The sequence below is a fragment of the Lissotriton helveticus genome, chromosome 5_1 (assembly GCF_964261635.1).
Source record: "Lissotriton helveticus chromosome 5_1, aLisHel1.1, whole genome shotgun sequence".
NCBI classification, from domain to species: Eukaryota; Metazoa; Chordata; class Amphibia; order Caudata; family Salamandridae; genus Lissotriton; species Lissotriton helveticus.
Window position 1 is genome coordinate 1,100,436,088 of NC_136065.1, and position 18,085 is coordinate 1,100,454,172.

General features: G+C 48.1%; 1 protein-coding gene across 1 annotated transcript in view; it reads left to right on the forward strand.

Annotated features, from left to right (window-relative positions):
- The first annotated feature begins 339 nt into the window (after positions 1–339).
- The window catches only part of LOC144755157 (glutathione S-transferase omega-1-like), a 100,584-nt gene continuing 82,838 nt past the window's right edge, over positions 340–18,085 (forward strand). Inside the window, exon 1 of the mRNA XM_078643738.1 lies at positions 340–660. Coding sequence (XP_078499864.1) covers positions 630–660 — 31 coding nt within the window. The 5' untranslated portion in view covers positions 340–629. The remainder of the gene's footprint in view (positions 661–18,085) is intronic.

An 18,085-nucleotide genomic window follows, 5' to 3' on the forward strand; every position in this document is an offset into this window, starting at 1 on the left:
TTGTACCCCATTTTTTTAAAAACATCTCCGAAATGGATGGGGATTTCTTAAAGATAGTTGAGCTTGCTTTCTCCTATGCAATACATAGTGACCAAATCTTACGCCCCCCATTTTCAAATTTCGCCGGCACCATACTTAAAATGTCAATTTCCCCCGGTCCCCGAACTGTTTCAGCATGGATAGAGTCTGCAAGAGGCCAAATATGCTGCCACCAACTGTTAAAAAAATGTCGAGAGCCACTCTTCACCTTTGCCATTAATTGCAGCATTTATTAAGTCACGCCTAAAAGGACGCCTGACTGACTTCAATTAACTTTTCTGAACTCGCCAGTGACACAGCAGATTCTTCAAGACCGGTCAACTCGTGGACGAATCAAGTAAGGGGGCGTGTCTGTGTCTGTTTGAAGATCCGGTGCATCAGGAGCGAGTTAGTAATTACGGAGAACAGGCTTGTGAAGACGACGGCGCGGTTTCCAAGACTGCAGCCTCGCATTGCCCTTCCGGGTTCGCGCTGTGAATGAAAGAAAGCAAGTCGATGCGTGGTGTAACCCGTTTACTTTATTAACGTGCTCATCTTTAGGACACGCAGTACAAAGGTTAAGCCAGGCACAACTGCAACATTTGAGAGGGATGGCAGCGTCTGCAAAAGCGTTGTGTCAAGGTAAAGATATCTTACTTTTAATAATGTCAAGCTAAAACCGTTTGAAAACCTCAAAAAACCTCCTGACAGGTTCCAACATGAAACCTGCTGAAATGTATCGCGGGGAGAGGGGGGGGGGGCAAAACATGCAGAATTTGGGGTGCTAAAATCGATTTTGCCTGTTATGCTCCATTTTCAAGGATTCGTAAATGGTATTTACTTCCATGTGCTAACTACCCCGTTTCGTCAAACTTGTAACCAGGGCTTCAGTCTTTGGAGTAGCAAAGGCCCTGGGGCCGGGTGCAGGTCTTGGCCCCTCGACAAGTTTGTAAAACACAGTTACAAACAATTGGGTGTAGTTATGCCGCTGCGCCTTTGTACTAATTCGAGCTTCACCTTTAGTCTAGATTTCCGCATTCGGATTCTTAAAGCCTTTAATGCAGTGCAGTGCTTAATAAGTACAAAATAATAGACGAATGTTGAGGTTAATGAACACCAAGGTTGTCTAGTTTTGGTTCCACCTTATGCCTCTTTCATCCTCCTCTAATTGACATTTTATTTCTCTCGTGGCTTATTTTTATTCTCTGCTTTATTTCTTGGACACGGATTTCCTATCTTTCCTGTCCGGCATTTTCCACATTTCCACCTTTCTCTGTTGTTCTGGTTCAAAGTCGGATTATTAAAATGAAGTGCCTGTCCCCCATAAGAAAATGGTGAAATTTGACCCCATCTGCACCCACAGGTTTAAATTAAGCACTGTGTAGGTCTAACTTGCATGTAGACAAATACCAAATGCAGATTTTCACAATCCGGTTCTCCAAATATTTTGTGCAGAGAAGGCATTTATGAAAGTGAAAAGTGCTCAAGAAGCATGGATATCATATAAATATAACCGTAAAGGCGATGAAGCAGATGCGTACCTGTATGTCAATGAGCGTGTCGTGGTAATGGGCAAGTAAAATGTAGTAAATGCGTATAAAGACCATCATTATGAGTTGGCTAAAATTTGGTGCGGGGATATCATGAGAATGGCGGACTCGAATTTCTGTCACCAAATTCTGATTACTTAAAGCTTTCCCCTAAAATTGCAAATACCAACACAGACCTAGAAACACCGGGTCTACTACCATGCATTTTTGTTAACCTATCTCAGGAAGAAAATGGATGATATTTTTACCTGCTCTGAGTAGGCTTCTTTTTTTTTTTTGATTTCTGTAATTTTTTATTGTAAAAAAATATATATTTACATGGAGCACGGAGTATACATGAGTGGAGGGAAGAGAGGAGAAAAGGGCAAAAGGAAGAAAAAAAGAGAAGGGTGCCCGCGGGGGGGGGGGGGGGAGGTGGGAGAAAAAAAAAAAAGGGGGGAGGAGGGTGTTGACCACGTTGTTCCGTGGCTCGTTCAAGTGTCAGGTTCAAAGTTCAGTTTCCATGTCCATCTGGTAGTCTTCTCCTGTTACCCCTTCAGCGAGGCCCAATTGGTGTCCTTGGCCCACGCCCCGGACGAAAGGGGGGATAGTGGATAGAAGTTGAGAAAGAGAGGGTGGAGCAGACTTGCGTATTAGTTTCTTTTCGTTGGCGCATGGATCTGCAGGGTGCGACCTTCTGCGGTGGTCATTAGTCTTGCCTATGGGGGTTTCTGCGAGGATAGGTAGAGGTCAAGGGGTTCCCAAAAGTTCGCCTGCCTATGAGTTTTCGGCGTGTGTTTCGCTGTGATGTTGTCTGCCCCCCTTAGGAACGTGACCCAGTTTAGCCATGCCTTGGGTGCAGCCTTTGAGGTGTCCTTCCAGTTGCTTAGGACTATTTTGACTGCAGCCGTCAGCAGTAGGTCAATGAGGTCACGTTCCTCTTTTGTTGTAATGGTCGGGGATGTGAAACCCATGGCTAGGCTTGGGAAATCTATGTGCATAGCTACTCCAGTGATCTCCTTGATAAGTACCCCAATTCTATCCCAGAACCCCCTGATCTTGGGGCAGTTGACTAGCAGGTGTTCTAGGTCTCCCTTCTCTTTGTCGCAGTTCCAGCATGTGTCACTCTCTCGGATCCCCAAGGCAGCCAGACGGGCAGGTGTCCAGTATGCCTTATGTATTAGCCAGTATTTGGTCTGGTTTAGCGTAGCAGTTATTTTCTTCCTGGAAGTTGATCTCCATAGTTCCGATTTCTCGGTCCCGCTAAGTTCCTTTCCTGCTACGCCACCCCAGAAGTCTGTAAGCTTGTCATTGAGTTTCGTCTTTTGGGGGCGGAGTGTTTTGTAGAGGTGTGCTGCTTGGTGTCCTAGTGCGTTGAGAGTGGCTGCCAGTTGTGTTATTGACGGTGTACGGCTGTGAAGGTTCGCCTTCCTGACTGCTACTTTGATTTTCAGGAAGTTGTAGAACTCTTTGGCTTGTAGGTTGTGGGTTTCCTTGAGGGAGTCAAATGTTGTGTACTTGCCTTGCTTTTGCAGGTCTTGGGCAGTGGAAACGCCATGTTTATACCATTCGGGCATGTCTAGAACCCTACCCGTGTATCTTAGCTTAGGGTTGTACCAGATGGATTCCGATTGGCCCCCCTTAATGCTTGTTGTTAGGAGTTTGTCCACACTTAGGAGCGCTAACTTCGTGTTCTTTAGGACTGGGTTATCCTTGGCAGCTGGGTGTCGGGTGGCTGTGAGTAGGGCTATGGGGTTCATGCCTTTTAGTAGTTCACGCTCGAGTGTGAGCCATGCTGGGGTGTAGTCCTGTCTTTGGTCTAGCCAGTGTAGCCCTTGTCTGGCTATGCAGGCTGTCTGGAATCGTTTGAAGTTAGTTATGTTCAGCCCACCCTGGTCTTTTGAGAGTCTAAGCTTGTGCAGGCTTATTCTGGGGTTTTTTCCCCCTCCACAAGAAGTTATTCAGTATTTTGTCTAGTCTCTTGTGGAAGTCTTCTGTGTTGGTGAGCGGGAGCATGGTTAGCATGTAATTGACCATCGGTGTGAGCATCATTTTTATTGCTTCTACCCTTCCCCACCATGTTGTGAATCTTGGGGACCACCCATCTACTTTATCTTTGATTTTCTGGATTGTTGCTTGCTCATTATGTTCCAGTGTCGTTTTTGGGTCTCTCTCAAAGAGGATGCCTAGGTATTTTATGGGCTTCTGTTGCCAGGCTAGTCCAGACGTACCTAGTACTGTTCTTGTCGTGTGGACGTTTAAAGGTTTGCACTCAGATTTGTCTGTGTTGAGTTTGTACCCCGAAACCTGCACGTATTTTTCGATAGTGTCAGTCAGTGCCCGTATTGATCTTTCTGGGTCTTCCGTGACTATCAGTACGTCATCGGCGTATGCTGCTAGCTTGAATGTTTCTCCTCCTATTGGTATCCCCGCTATGTCTTTGTTTGTTCTTATCATTGTGAGGAGAGGTTCTATCGCTAATAGGAAGAGTGCTGGTGAGAGAGGGCAGCCTTGTCTTGTTCCCCTACCTAGGTGTAGTGTGTCTGATGTGCCGCCGTTTACCACCACCCGCGCTTTGGGGTTGTTGTATAAAGCCATCACCATCCCTCTGTAGTTTGGCCCTAACCCGAATTTCTCCATGCACTGGTCTAGAAAGGGCCATGAGACCCTGTCGAAAGCCTTCTCTGCGTCCAGGGCAATCATGACAGCTGCGTTGTTGCTTCGGGATGAGTGATTGATTATGTGGCATAGTAGTCTGAGTAGGCTTCTGTCCTGAAGGTTTCAGGCAGGGCGAGGGGGTGCTGTGCTGAAGGCCCTCCACCAGCAGCAGTAATTACAGGTGCATTGTCACTGAGCCCAGAATTGTCAGTTTATAATTGTAAGTGGCATAATTACACCTAAAGTTATTAGTCCGTGTGAAAATGTACACTTGTAATGTGGGTTTAAGTAATAAATATTTGAAATATGTTTTCCATTCTTACTACGTACCTAATTGTACATCCAAACGGTTCAAGAGTGTAGCCAGTGTAGTTCAGATAAATTCCGCAGAGGGGCAGCAACACCTGTAATTTAGTCCAGAGTCTCGCATTACTAACTACTGAAACGGTCTTTGACATGCTGTCCTTCTATGGATGTGAATTATGTGTTTTTTCAGAAATGACAACCCACATAGTTTTCATTTGATGGTGGGTTTCAATCCTCACAGAACTGTTACTCAAATGCCCCAAAATTAAATGCATATTTTATGATCATTCCGAAGACAATTCCTGCTAAAAATGCTGGTTCCTTGATGTTAGAAATGGGGTGTCTAGTTAGCTAGGGTATGCACCTAACTGAGCCAGACAAAACCCACCACACTAGTCGGGGCAAGTAAGTTACACACCAAAGATAACCTGTGCTCACTCTCTGATAGCTTTGAGCAAGAGCAGTCAGGCTTATCATCAGAGGCAATCTGTAAAGCATTTGTGCAACACTCGCACTGAAACACGATGGATCCATCACAGAAAAGACTCTACACAGGATTATATAAAAATATATATTTTATATTGTACATAAAGTGCGACCAAATGACTTGAATCATAAATGCTGTGCATATTATGCTGTCACTTATATAGTACTCGTTATTGTGAACAATGCAAGCCAAAAGCTACATATATCAGTGAATACTTAGGGCATGAAATGCAGCAGATTATGAAAAAGCACATATATCGCCACGTTTGCAAGTACTGTAACTTTGCTTAAAAGGCAAGAATCGCTGTCGTTGTGCTCGAGGTATTCTTTAATTGTGGCTTCAATTTCTTTAACGTTCTCTCTGTTCTGGAGGATGTCGTCGTTCAGCCTCCATCTGCTCGTTGGGTTTTCGTTGTGTTTGCCACTTAGAGTGAGTGTTATGTGAGCGTGATCCGAGATGGTAATTGGAGCTATCTCCGTTTCTTCTATGAGGTGCGTGTGCGTGTTGGACATCAGTATGTAGTCAATCCTGCTGTAGGAGTTGTGTGGGTGTGAGTAGAAGGTATACTCGCGCGCTGCCGGGTGTTGAAGCCTCCATGGGTCTGCTAGATGCAGTTTGATGCACAGGTCTTTCAGGGTGCTGTTGTTGTTGGAGTTATGGCTCGGTCTGTTTGGGTGCCTGTCTGTTGCCTGGTCCATTGTCTTGTTCATGTCCCCAGCTGTGATCAGGAGGTCTTCTTGGGGCAGGTCGGATAGTTTGCTGTCCACTCCCTGCCAAAATTGTTTGTCTTCAGAGTTGGGGCCGTATATGTTGACCATGTGAATTCTGTCGCTCCCTCTCTGGACACTCGTTATTAGCATGCGGCCGTCCTCGTCTGCGTCCGTTGTTTGTGTTGTTAGGTTGCCCCTCTTGCTCAGGATCGTTATAACTCCTCTTTTTTTTTCCCTTTGCTGGCGAGCAGAGTACTTCCCCTATCCATCTTGCTTTGAGTTGCTTTGCTTCTTCTTCTGAGAGCTTGGTCTCTTGCAGCATGTATACGTCTCCCTTTAGTTTGGCCAGGTGCTCTAATATTTTCCTCCGTTTGACCGGGTGATTCAGTCCTTTAACGTTCATGGACACTATCTTGAGGTCAGTGGACAGGCCAGCTTTTGTTGGGTCTGTCATGGTGGTCTGGTGTTGTCGCTGGTGCTTTGCGTTTTGTAGCCCCCCCCAGGGGATTGGATGGGAATAGAAAGAGGGAAAAAGTATAGGATGTATGAAGAGAAAGGTAAGAGTAGAGGTATTTTGTTCATTACACAAATGGTGGCTATACCATGTACTGTCGTGTCCGCCAGCTTCACTCCTCCCCCCGTCAGTAGTAAACCGGGTGTGCGACAGCAAGGGTCCTCACACTCCCCCCCCCGCCCCCAAGTCCTTGCTAAGTCTCTGTTGTTGAGCTGGCCCCCAGCACAACGACAATGGCGAAGTAGGGAAGGACATCATATGGGACGCCCTCAATGCGACACTAAGGGGGAAACTAATAAACATCAAATCCAGGATGAACAGAAACAGAAACAAGAAAATCTTCGAGCTTGAGGAGGAGATAACAGCACTGGAGAGAGGTCACTGCGCAAACGTAACAGACAAGAACACGCTCACCCTGCTCACAAAAAAGAAATACGAACTGAACAAGATCTTAAGCGAGAGGGCAGGGTCCTGGCTAACGAAGTTCAAATCAGTCAACCTATGCGCAGCAAACAAAGCAGGGAAACAGCTGGCATCGTACCTAAAGGCAAAGCAGAGGCAGCACACGATAGCAGCGATAACAGATCGAACGAACAAGTCCCAAACAACGAACAAAGGAATACTAGAAGTCTTCAGACAATTCTACCAAGAGCTGTACACTGAGGATCAGACCCTGAGCAAAGATGCAGGGCTAGATCTGCTCAATAACACCAATCTGCCCAAACTCAAGGAGGAGGAGAGGGAATCGCTCGAAGCTGACATAACAGAAGAAGAGATTGGAACAGCTATAAGCCAACTGAAACAGAACAAAGCGCCAGGACCAGACGGATACTCCGCAGCATTCTACAAAACTTTCAGCGAACACATTAAAACACTAATGGCACAAACTTACTCGACATGCATCCACAACGGGAAGATGACGGAGTCCATGTGCGAGGCCAATATCACCATAATACCCAAGGAGGGGAAAGACCCACAATATCCCCAGAACTACAGACCAATCTCGCTAATAAATGTCGACTGCAAAATCTACGCGAAGGTCTTAGCCAATAGACTAAACAGAATCCTGCCAGACATCATCCACACCTCAAGTGGGATACATTAAAAACAGACTATCGCAGGACAACACAAGGCTACTGTGCCACCTAATCAACCACACAGCAAGTAGTAACGAACAAGCAGTCATGATAGCGCTGGATGCGGAGAAGGCCTTTGACAGAGTCTCGTGGCCCTTCTTGAGAAACTGCATGGGAAGTTTCGGACTGGGGGAAAAATACACGGCAATGGTCATGGCCCTCTACAACAAACCGAGAGCAAAAATAGTGGTAAACGGGAGTGCATCCGAAACGCTCACGCTGGGAAGAGGCACCAGACAAGGATGCCCCCTCTCCCCCGGCCTCTTCTTGCTCGCTCTAGAACCCTTGCTAGCCAGAATAAGGGACAACACAGGTATAACAGGCGTCAAGATCAAGAGAAAGACTGTCAAACTAGCGGCGTACGCAGACGACATCCTAATCACAACAGCAAACCCCTCCACATCAATAAAAGCGCTCATGGCCACAATAGGAGAATACGCGGCAGCTTCAGGCTACAAACTCAACAAGGAGAAATCGGAGTGCAAGCCAATGAATGTCCACACCACAAGAGAGGTCCTAGGCGAATTCGGACTGGCATGGCAGACGAAACCACTAAAATATCTAGGACTCCACTTTGGAAGAGACCTCACATCAACGCTACAACATAACGAGGACCTTACACTGAAAAAAATAAGAGAAAGGCTGGAGTTATGGTCGCCAAAATACATAAGCTGGTGGGGTTGAATTGAAACCATCAAAATGATGATAACCCCGGCGATAAACTACACGCTAACAATGCTGCCACTCCCAATGACAGACATTCCACAAAAAACTAGACCAACTCATAAACATCTTCCTATGGAAAAACAAAAAACCAAGGATAAGCCTACAAAAACTAAGACTGACAAGAGACCTTGGAGGCCTCAACCTGGCGAACTTCAAAACATACCAAACGGCATGCCTGGCGAGACAAGGTATTGCCTGGATAGACGACACACAAACATACAAACCAGTATGGCTAGAGGTCGAACAAGATATCCTGGGAGGGCTCAAGCCAATAGCCCTTCTAACAGCAAACAGGCACCCACTAAAGTGCAACGCCATACTGAAACACACGAAGGAGGCACTGATGAAAGTAGACAGACGCATGGCGCAGAAGCTGAAAAACACAGCATGGGAATCTATCTGGTTCAATACAAAAGTAACCTATCATGGAGCGACATTGCACAATGACATATGGATCGAGAAAGGCATTAGCCTCCCCAACCAGACAGAAATCAAGCAAGGGCCGCTGACGTTCCAGAACCTACAGCAGCTACACGACCTTCCAAACCAAGAGCTCTACAACTTCCTAAAGATCAAGACAGCAATAACGAAAGCGAACCTACGTAGAGGGGAGCCAGGCATCATCAAGTACCTGCAACTCCTCAACTCAGCAGGTCACCAAACTGCAAAGATATACAAGCTCCTAAGCCCCTCCACGCTGGCACAGAACAAGAAAGCCACTAACGCATGGGAGACGCTCCTGGGCAGGCAACTGAATGAAATAGAACGGGAAAAAATGTGGAGCTCAGCGACAACAAACAAAGTCACCCCACAACTAGCGCAAACAAAGTATTGGCTACTCCACAGGGCCTACTGGACGCCATCCAAGCTCCACAAGGTCGGCATCGCAGAATCAAGCACATGCTGGAACTGCCAGAAAGAAGAAGGCACCCTTGAACACCTCATTTTCACCTGCGTGAAAGTCAAGAGGTTCTGGACACAGATCAACACCTTCTTGAACGATATGCTCAAAACCGACCTAACAATCAGCTTCGTAAGCCTGGCGACAGAACACCTAACCGCGAACCTAAAAAGTAGAGAAGAGAGAGAACTCCTAGACCTACTCCTCACAGCAGCCCTTAAAATAATCCTAACGAACTGGAAGAACACAGCCAAAGCGAACTTTAAAACATGGATTAATTGGGTCACTTTCCTGAGAGGAGCAGACAACATCACAGGCAACTTCTCAAAAGAACACAACGCCAAACTACACATGTGGCGCCCACTCAATGACCACCTGAGGAAACCCCAGTAAACCCCCCCCCCCCCCTTCTCTCTTTTTCTCTTTCTTCCCTTCTTGTAATTTGAGGGGAAACTAACGATAAGAGCGCGCATCCACAAATGGACTGTTATAGAAAAAACCGCTATTGTACGCTATATATATATATATATATATATATATATATATATATATATATAATTTTTTTTGTATGGTCTGTTTTTTTTTATATGCCAATTAAAGTTTTTAAATAAAAAAAAAAAGGCAAGAAACCATACGGCACAGTGCACCTGTTTGCCTATTAATCATTATACGGAGATTTCTGTATCATTCTCAATTGTCCCCCAAAATTGGACATTCATGCACAGGTAAAACCAATTCCCCCACAGTGCAGTCATCACAGGAGAAAGGGGGAGGCACAAAGTCATACAACTATGCCTGGAGACCTTTCAGTCCTCCACATTCAGTGGATTAAATGCAGCTGCCTACAGCGAAGCTGCCAAAGGGCAGGACCTGCTGTTTTAGGTGCCGCTGTGGTTTCCTCTGACTCATGTGATGGCCTTACAGGGGGAGCGCCCCTCAACAGGGAACCCCTATGGGCAGGTACGGGCAGGCTCGATGGTGAGCTGCAGGCTGGGGAGAGCGGTGCTGTCATGGTTTTCTCAAATGTGTCCTGCCGGGAAGGGCCTCGCAAGGAGAATCCTTCAGGGCGTCTGCGATCAAGGAGCAGGCATCGCGCTCCTGGAACCATGCCATGAGGGCCTCCCCAGCGGGGAAAGCAGGGTGTCGTTGTCTCCAGGTGATGGCCTGGGGCGTCTCCTCTTCTGAGGCTCCGGTGAAACCATGCTGGCATGTCTTCTCTGGGGATCAGGCCCCACCCAGCGCGTTTTGCCAGCGAAGCTCCTCCATGCTACATATACCCCTCCCTGGTGTTTCCCTTGCTGCTGTGGCAGCTCTCCCTCGCTGGAGAGGGTAGCACCAGGAAAGGAAGGGTTCACAGGAGATCTACACTGGTCCCGGATGAGAGGATGCACATGCTGATTCTTGTGCTGAAAAGAAAGCACTCAACATGCGCTTCCTACATGTCGGGAGCAGCGCTCACAGCGTGCTGCTTCAAAACACAAGGTGATCAGCCACATGGTGATTGGAAAAAAATCTTATGACTGGACTCATGAGTCCCACGTCCAGTGTCTGTGGTTTAATGTAATTCTTCCAGATCCACAAGAACGGGGGTGGGGGGGCAAGCCAACCAGTCCCTGGAAAGCACTGGGACACACAGAGCAAGTAGGCAGGGGCCAGGCCAGCACACAGGACAGGATGCAAAGTGGCAGTCCTTCCTGCAGCCTAGCAGTCAGCAGACCGACACAGCAAAGCAAACCGTCCCAATGGCGATTCCTCCTGGCAGCACAGCAGTCCTCTGGCAATGTACAGCATGTAGAGCCAGCAGCATTTGGTTACATGTCCACGCAGTGTCTTAAAACATGGGATCAGAGTCTATATACTTCTACTCCAAATTGTCTTTGATGAAGGGGTGACTTCAAAGGAACCCTTAGAAGTGAGCAAGAATCTTTCAACCCAGCCCTGGCTCCAGGCGCTCAGTAGGGGGTAAATCAGTCCTTTTGAGGGCAGGACACAACCTATACAAATGTAAAGTGTAAGCGACCTCACCCAGCACAGGAAGACCATCAGTATGCAGATGTAACCCCTGTCACACCCAGCCCTTTCTGTGTTGAGGCTGTCTGGAAAGTATGTACCAAGTGTAGCTGTCACCCAGCACAAGACATGTATTGGAGTCAGTCTGCAAATCATCACAAAGCGCCATAAGCAGAGAAATGCCCACTTTCTAAAAGTGTCATTTCTAAAATAGTAAAGTAAAATCCAACTACACCAGTAAGCAGCCTTTATCACCACTGTTCTAAACATACCAAACATGGCAATGCCTCTCCTTTCTGACCAGAAATTACCACATAAACATTTAGAAGGGAATTCCCAATGCTAGCCTACGAGAGGAGTAGGCCTCAAAGTAGTGAAAAATGAAATAGGCTTTTTGTCACTACCAGGACATGCCACATGTCCTACCTTTTACTTGCACATCACCCTGCCCATAGGGCTACCTAGGGCCTACCTTAGGGGTGACATATGTGTAGTAAAAGGAGAGTTTAAGGCTTGACAAGTAGTTTTAAATGACAAGTCGAAGTGGCAGTAAACTATGCACACAGGCCCAGGCGGTGGCAGACCTGGGACCGTTTTGAAAGGCTACTTCAGTGAGTGGCACATGTAGTGCTGCAGGCCCACTAGTTCCATTTAATTTACAGGCCCTGGGTGTATGGCATACCACTGTACAAGAAACTTATATTAAATTAAATATCCCAAACAGGTGTAAACCAATCCTACCATGTATAAAGGAGAAAGCATGTACACTTTAGCACTGATTAGCATTGGTAAAGTGTCCAGAGTCCTAAAGTCAACAAAAAGAAGGTCCGAAAAAAATGCAGAGAAAGGCAAACAATTTGGGGATAACCCTATAAGAATGGGCCAGGTCCAACACTTGGTATTTGTCAAGCTATTAAAATATAAACTTAAGATGTTTCCGATTAGTTCCATATTTTCCCGCTCACGTCACGTCTCACAGGCAGTGCAGAACACGGAGGATTCTGATGGATTATGAGAAATTTAAAGTGTTTCAGAGAGATGCAGAATTTCTTAACCATGCACGTAATGGTGCAAAAGAAGGGATTCCCACACTCTTACTCCAACCAATATCAGAAGCACAGATTACCCCCAGGGGAGTAGCGGGGTCCGCTGGGATATACAAAATAACAGCCGATCGAACACAGAAATTAGGCCTGGGAATACCGATGGCGAATTGGATAGTTTAAAAAGTGGCTCGCATTTGCAAATCAGGGCTGTTTTGAACTGTATAGACACTGTATGGGTGTTATACAAGATATGTGGGAATACATTCATTTGTGCTTACTGTAGGCAATGTTTGTGGTGATATCAGGGAAATCGATAGTAAAAACTGGGCCGTAAACAGTCAAAAACCACCCAAAACCTGACCTGTCCGATGTGTTATTCTGACAACTGCGAGGTTTCCCTATAGGCCAGTCCGACCCTGCACACAAGAAGACATACACTGCTGACTTGTATGCACTGCTGTGCACAGTAACTCTCAGGGTTCCAAGTGCCTATAGGTGGGAAACAAGCAGGGTACGGCTATATAAGCCATGAAAACAGACTGCACTTGACCTTTTTCGAATACACGTATGTACCATGTGAAAGGTAGTGCAGTCCTTTCAACTTCCTGGCTGTAAGTATGCAGCAGGGGTATACGGTACATGGGGTGTAATGTTATGTTATAAATGTTATGTTATAACGTTTTTGTATAGCGCACGGCTACTCGAAGAGTGTCCCGGAGCTTTCCACCAGCAGCTCAGGATAAAAATAACACAACACAGCAAATACAAGAAAAGATCTAAACAGAAAACGGTGAGAACAGCCTAAATATTAAAAAGCCAGGTCTTCAGGCTCTTCCTGAACTGGAACAAATTGGCAGTGCTGCGAAGCGTGAGAGGGAGCGAATTCCACAGCTGGGGAGCTTTGCAGCTGAAAGAGCGCCCTCCCGCGCGAGCCTTCCTCACCCGCGGGACCACCGCTTTATAAAGGGATTCTGAACGCAATGAGCGGACTGGTCGATAGAAGGCGAGTCTCCGCCGCAGGTATCCGGCCCCTGATCCATGCAGGTCTTTGGGCATCAGGGTCAGGGATTTGAACTGGATCCGCTTCCAGATGGGCAGCCAGTGTAACGCCTGTAGCAGCCCGGAGGCTCGGTCTCGTCTGTGCAGGCCAAAAATGGCCCGGGCGGCCGAATTCTGTACCACCTGTAGGCGCTGGACTAGGTAATCAGGGAGGCCAAGGAAAAGGGCATTGGCGTAGTCTAGCCTTGAGCCAAGGAGAGCCTGCACAGTAATCCGCCTGTGCTCCTCAGACAACAGGGGCAGGAATTTGCGAAGCATTTTCAAAATTCCATAGCAGGTGCCAGCCAGACCCAGAATGTGAGTTCTCAGCGACAGCTGGTTGTCTAGCTTGACACCCAGATTTTTTGCTACCAAGGAAGACTGTGCAGGAGGGCTCATATCAGACGGCCACCAATGCTGCCACTCCGGATCGGCTACGCAACCAAAGAATAGAACCTCGGACTTGCTTGAATTGGCCCTTAGACTGTTCCGTTGGAACCAGTCAAAGACCAGAGCAAGTCAGTCCCGAATTCTCCCTCCGTCAAACTCCTGGTCTTTCCCGCATGTGAAGAGGAGTTGCGTGTCGTCGGCGTAGGAGACGATCTGGGCCCCATATGCTTCCACCAAGGCCGCCAAAGGGGACATAAAGATGTTAAACAACGTGGGGCTCAACACAGAACCCTGTGGAACCCCAACTCCCAGTGGTGGCATCTCGGCAGAGCTCTGGGAAACCCAGACCGTCTGGCGGCGGTCTTCAAGGAAAGATGTAAACCACCTGAGCGCCGTCCCCCTAAGGCCGATGTCATAAAGCCTCGCTAGGAGCGCCCTATGGGGGACGGTGTCGAAGGCCGCCGATAGATCTAACATGACCAACATGGCCCTCCCGCCGACATCCAGAGTCTCCCTGATGACCTCAGTAACTTCTAGCAAGGCCGTTTCCGTACTAAAATTAGGACGGAAACCGGATTGAGATGGGTGGAGCAGATTGTTAGCTTCCAGAAAGCTCGACAGGGCACCGTGGATGTGTTTTTCCGTGATCTTCACGAGGGCCGGAAGAAGTGAAATTGGCCTATAATTGGCCAGAACCTCGGCGTCGAGACCAGGTTTCTTTAGGAGGGGGATCACCATCGCTCTTTTCCAAGAGCTAGGGACCCTCCCCTCCCTCAGGGAGGCATTGAGGATGGGATTGACCAGCGGGTTCACCACCGCCGCTATCCCAGCCAAGAATTTGGCGGGGCAGGGGTCAAGTGGCGAGCCAGATTTCAGATTGGCCAACAGCTGCCTGGACGCATCGCTGGATACAGCAGGGAAATCAGACAGCACCGCCGCAAGTGTATGCGGAAGTCCGCAGCCCGCCCCGGTGACGCCGCTTCCATCCTCCGGTCCTTCCACAAAGGAGGCCTGAATCGCCTTGATCTTATTAGTAAAGAAACCGGCAAGATCACATGCCCACGCATCCGAAGAGACTAGAGGGGGCGATTGGAAGCTAGGGGTCGTGAACTCCTTCACAATAGTGAAGATCTCCTTACAGGAGTTCGCCGAGGCCTCGATCCTACTAGCCAAATAGTCCCTCTTAGCCCCCAAGATGTCCCGATGGTAGGCCTTCACCACCGCCTTATAGGCGAGTTTAGCCTCCCCATCATACAGAAGGCGCCAGGCCCTCTCGGCCGCCTTGCATTGGCTGCGAGCCACACGAAGCGCCTCTGTAAACCACGGTGCAGATTGCCGTGCTGCCGTGGACCGGGGGGCTGCCTTGGGGGCCAGATCATCCAGCCTATCAATGAGCCATAGCTGCAAAGCCTCCGTGTCGCGTTCCAGATCGCCCGAAAGATGGCAAGGGTGATCCAGAAGCGCCTGTTCCAGCATATCAGGTGTCACTCTGTACAGCGCTCTCGAGGCTGGTCTAGACAGGACAGATGTGCTGTTATCCAGCCGCGCACTCTCCAGCACCGAAAATCTGATCAACCTGTGATCAGTCCAGAGCACCGGCAGGGTGTCAACCTCCATAAGAGGGACAGACGAAAACACCTGATCCAGGGTGTGCCCCTTCTCATGTGTTGGTCCTGATACGAACGGTGTAAGACCCAGCGGAGATGTGATATCCAACAATTTGGCCGCATCCGGGTCATCCGCTGCGTCGAGGTGGAAGTTGAAATCACCAGCCACGACGCAATGCTGTGAGGTCAGCACCAACTCAGAGACAGCTGTCTGCAGATCTTCCAGGAAGGAACCCACAGGGCCTGGTGGTCTATAAACCAGCAGCACCTTCAGAGCCTGGCCCGGGGACAGTCTGAGCGTGAAGGCGAGCGACTCAGTGCTCCCAATGGGGTTCAGGGGAAGCACTGAGCAGGAAACGCTCTTTTTCACCACTACCGCCACTCCCCCACCTCTTCCCTTCCCTCTATCCTGCCGGAAGATATTGTACGCCGGAGGAATGGCTGAGAAGACATCCGGGTTGAAGGCCTCTCCCAACCAGGTTTCGGTCAGTAGCAGACATAGGGGATTTTCCCTAACAAGAAGGTCATAAATATGCAGGGCATGGCAACCTACCGACCTCGTATTCAGCAACAAGCAGAGATGCTGTACGCCAGCTGTTGCTGGACGGGGAACATTGGCACGGGTCCAGGAAAGCGTCCAGCCACAACCCGGGCAACGTCGTTTACCCTTAAATCGCCCCGGAAAAACGGAGCGGCAGGAGCTAGAGTGGCCCCGCATATCCCGCAGCATCGCAGAGGAGTAACAAATCATCACCGCCAGAATGTTGCCGGACCGGCGTCCCCCGCCGCCCCGACGCCTCCGGGGCGCAGACGGGCAGGACTCCGGCACGACTCAGGCACAGCGAAGGCCGACCCGCTACGCTCAGGGACTGGTTTAAATAGTGTCTCCAGGTGAGGGGCAAAGCACACCACCAGGACACTCAAGATGGCGCTCAAAGAGCGTCAATGCCCTTCCCAAAATGGCGGCCGTGCAACCAACTCGGTAAACCCCCGACCACCCCAGAACCGGACCCGCTCGAGCAGCGGTGCTTGCCAATTAATATGCAGGTAAGTGGGGAGCCCAGGAAATGCCTCTAATAAAAGCAGGGTCAAGAGAACTAAAAAACGAACAGAAATACAAAACGGGATTTTAAAAAGCAAACAGCCTCACCACGCAGCGCAGTGAGCAATAATGAGCTGCCAGCGCCTAAAAGCGGAAATCTATCAAGGTCAGACACTAAGGGACCGCCTTAAATAGTGTCTCCAGGTGAGGGGCAAAGCACACCACCAGGACACTCAAGATGGCGCTCAAAGAGCGTCAATGCCCTTCCCAAAATGGCGGCCGTGCAACCAACTCGGTAAACCCCGGACCACCCCAGAACCGGACCCGCTCGAGCAGCGGTGCTTGCCAATTAATATGCAGGTCGGGAGAGCAGAGAAAGAGAAAGAAAGAGCAGAGAAAGAAATAGGGAGACATGTGGCAGACCAGCAGTAAAGAAAATGATGAGAAGAATGACGACCAGATGGTGGGATCAGAGAAGGGAGGAATCAGAATGTACACTAGCAAGTCCAACTATTAAGATTCCCTCACTTGAGTGGTTTACTTTTCTCTCCCAACTGGGTGACTAAGCAAGCATTTTAAAAGTTAGGTTGACCACCTTTCCTTGAATCCCAACCAGATAGCAACCAAAAAGCATTATTCAATTGTTTCCCATTTAGAAAAGTAGTTAGCATCTGTAGCCCTGGGAAACCTTTGCTGCAAACTTTATCCAGCTTTCCTCCAACAAGAAAGGAGTGTGACTCTTTCATTTTAATCCACTCTGTGAAGTATTTTGCACCTTTTCGACAGGGTGTAGTACTCTCTTAACCTTGCAGCTTCGAAAGCAGTTGCAGACTGCTGGCGCAGTCACACCTGTAGTTTACACTGTGCATGACCACACAACACACTGTGACCCATCGTGACTCGCCCTACCCCACTCTGAAGATCACCCAGTGGCCCAGGTCCTGCCCAGCAGCATGCTTGCACCAAATGTGAACGTGCGGACACTCCCAACGTTTTCCCGAAACTATCATAGCCATGTCCGCTTTTCAGGATGTTGAAATGGGATAAACGAAATAAAACTGAAAAAGGAACCCACATATAGGCAGTGTCGAGCCTCAAATTTTAGAATGATGCCAACCCTTGAATGCAAACCTTCGACACAACCGGTTGCCACTGTAGCAATTGCTCTACACAGTTGCTGTGATACATGGAAACAAGGAGTCAGTTGTAGTGCTGTGGTCTAACCTGAAACAAGATTTTCTATTCTTAGCCCCCTGCAGACAACCTCAGAGTGGTTTACTCTCTGCATTCTGCTGTGAAATATTCTGATGAATAGCTGAATAATTTAGTTGGTAGAATTAAACATTTTGTTTCCAGTGCTTAATTTGTAAAAAAATATATAAATAAATACGTGCCGGAGTACTAGTCAGGAGGCCACTGGAACTTCCCCCACACATTGCCTTTGCCATGCTGCCACCAATAGTAACAACACCACTACTAACCATCACATTCCTACAATTTAGACTATTTCAGGCCCTCAAAGCTATAAGAATGGCTTGGGGGCAGTTGATAGTCATTTTTATTTGTATTTTAAATTAATAATTACCTGTTGTTGTGGTCATCTCTAAATTAGCCATTTAGGCTTTCATAAGCACCAGTGTTGACAGTTAAGTACCGGTTTAAGCACTGGTTTTCACCCTCATAAAGACAGATGAAATGGTGCAGGACACCAGTAGCACATTTGCTGGTGGTAAAGCAGTGCTGCCGCCCCATCGTTTTGTTCTCACTTGCATTTTCCCACCTGACCGAGGTGCTGCACAGTTTCAAGTACACTGATTTGAGAATGGCAAAAAGTTAAGACTAAGGCGGATTCAGACTTTATTTGAACTCCAACTGTTTTGTCAGGGACCAAAAGGTCAAATGTATTCCTGCCCTTTAGCAACAAGTTCGCCTGCCAGGCATCTCTCTAGCACTCTTTCATTCTCACT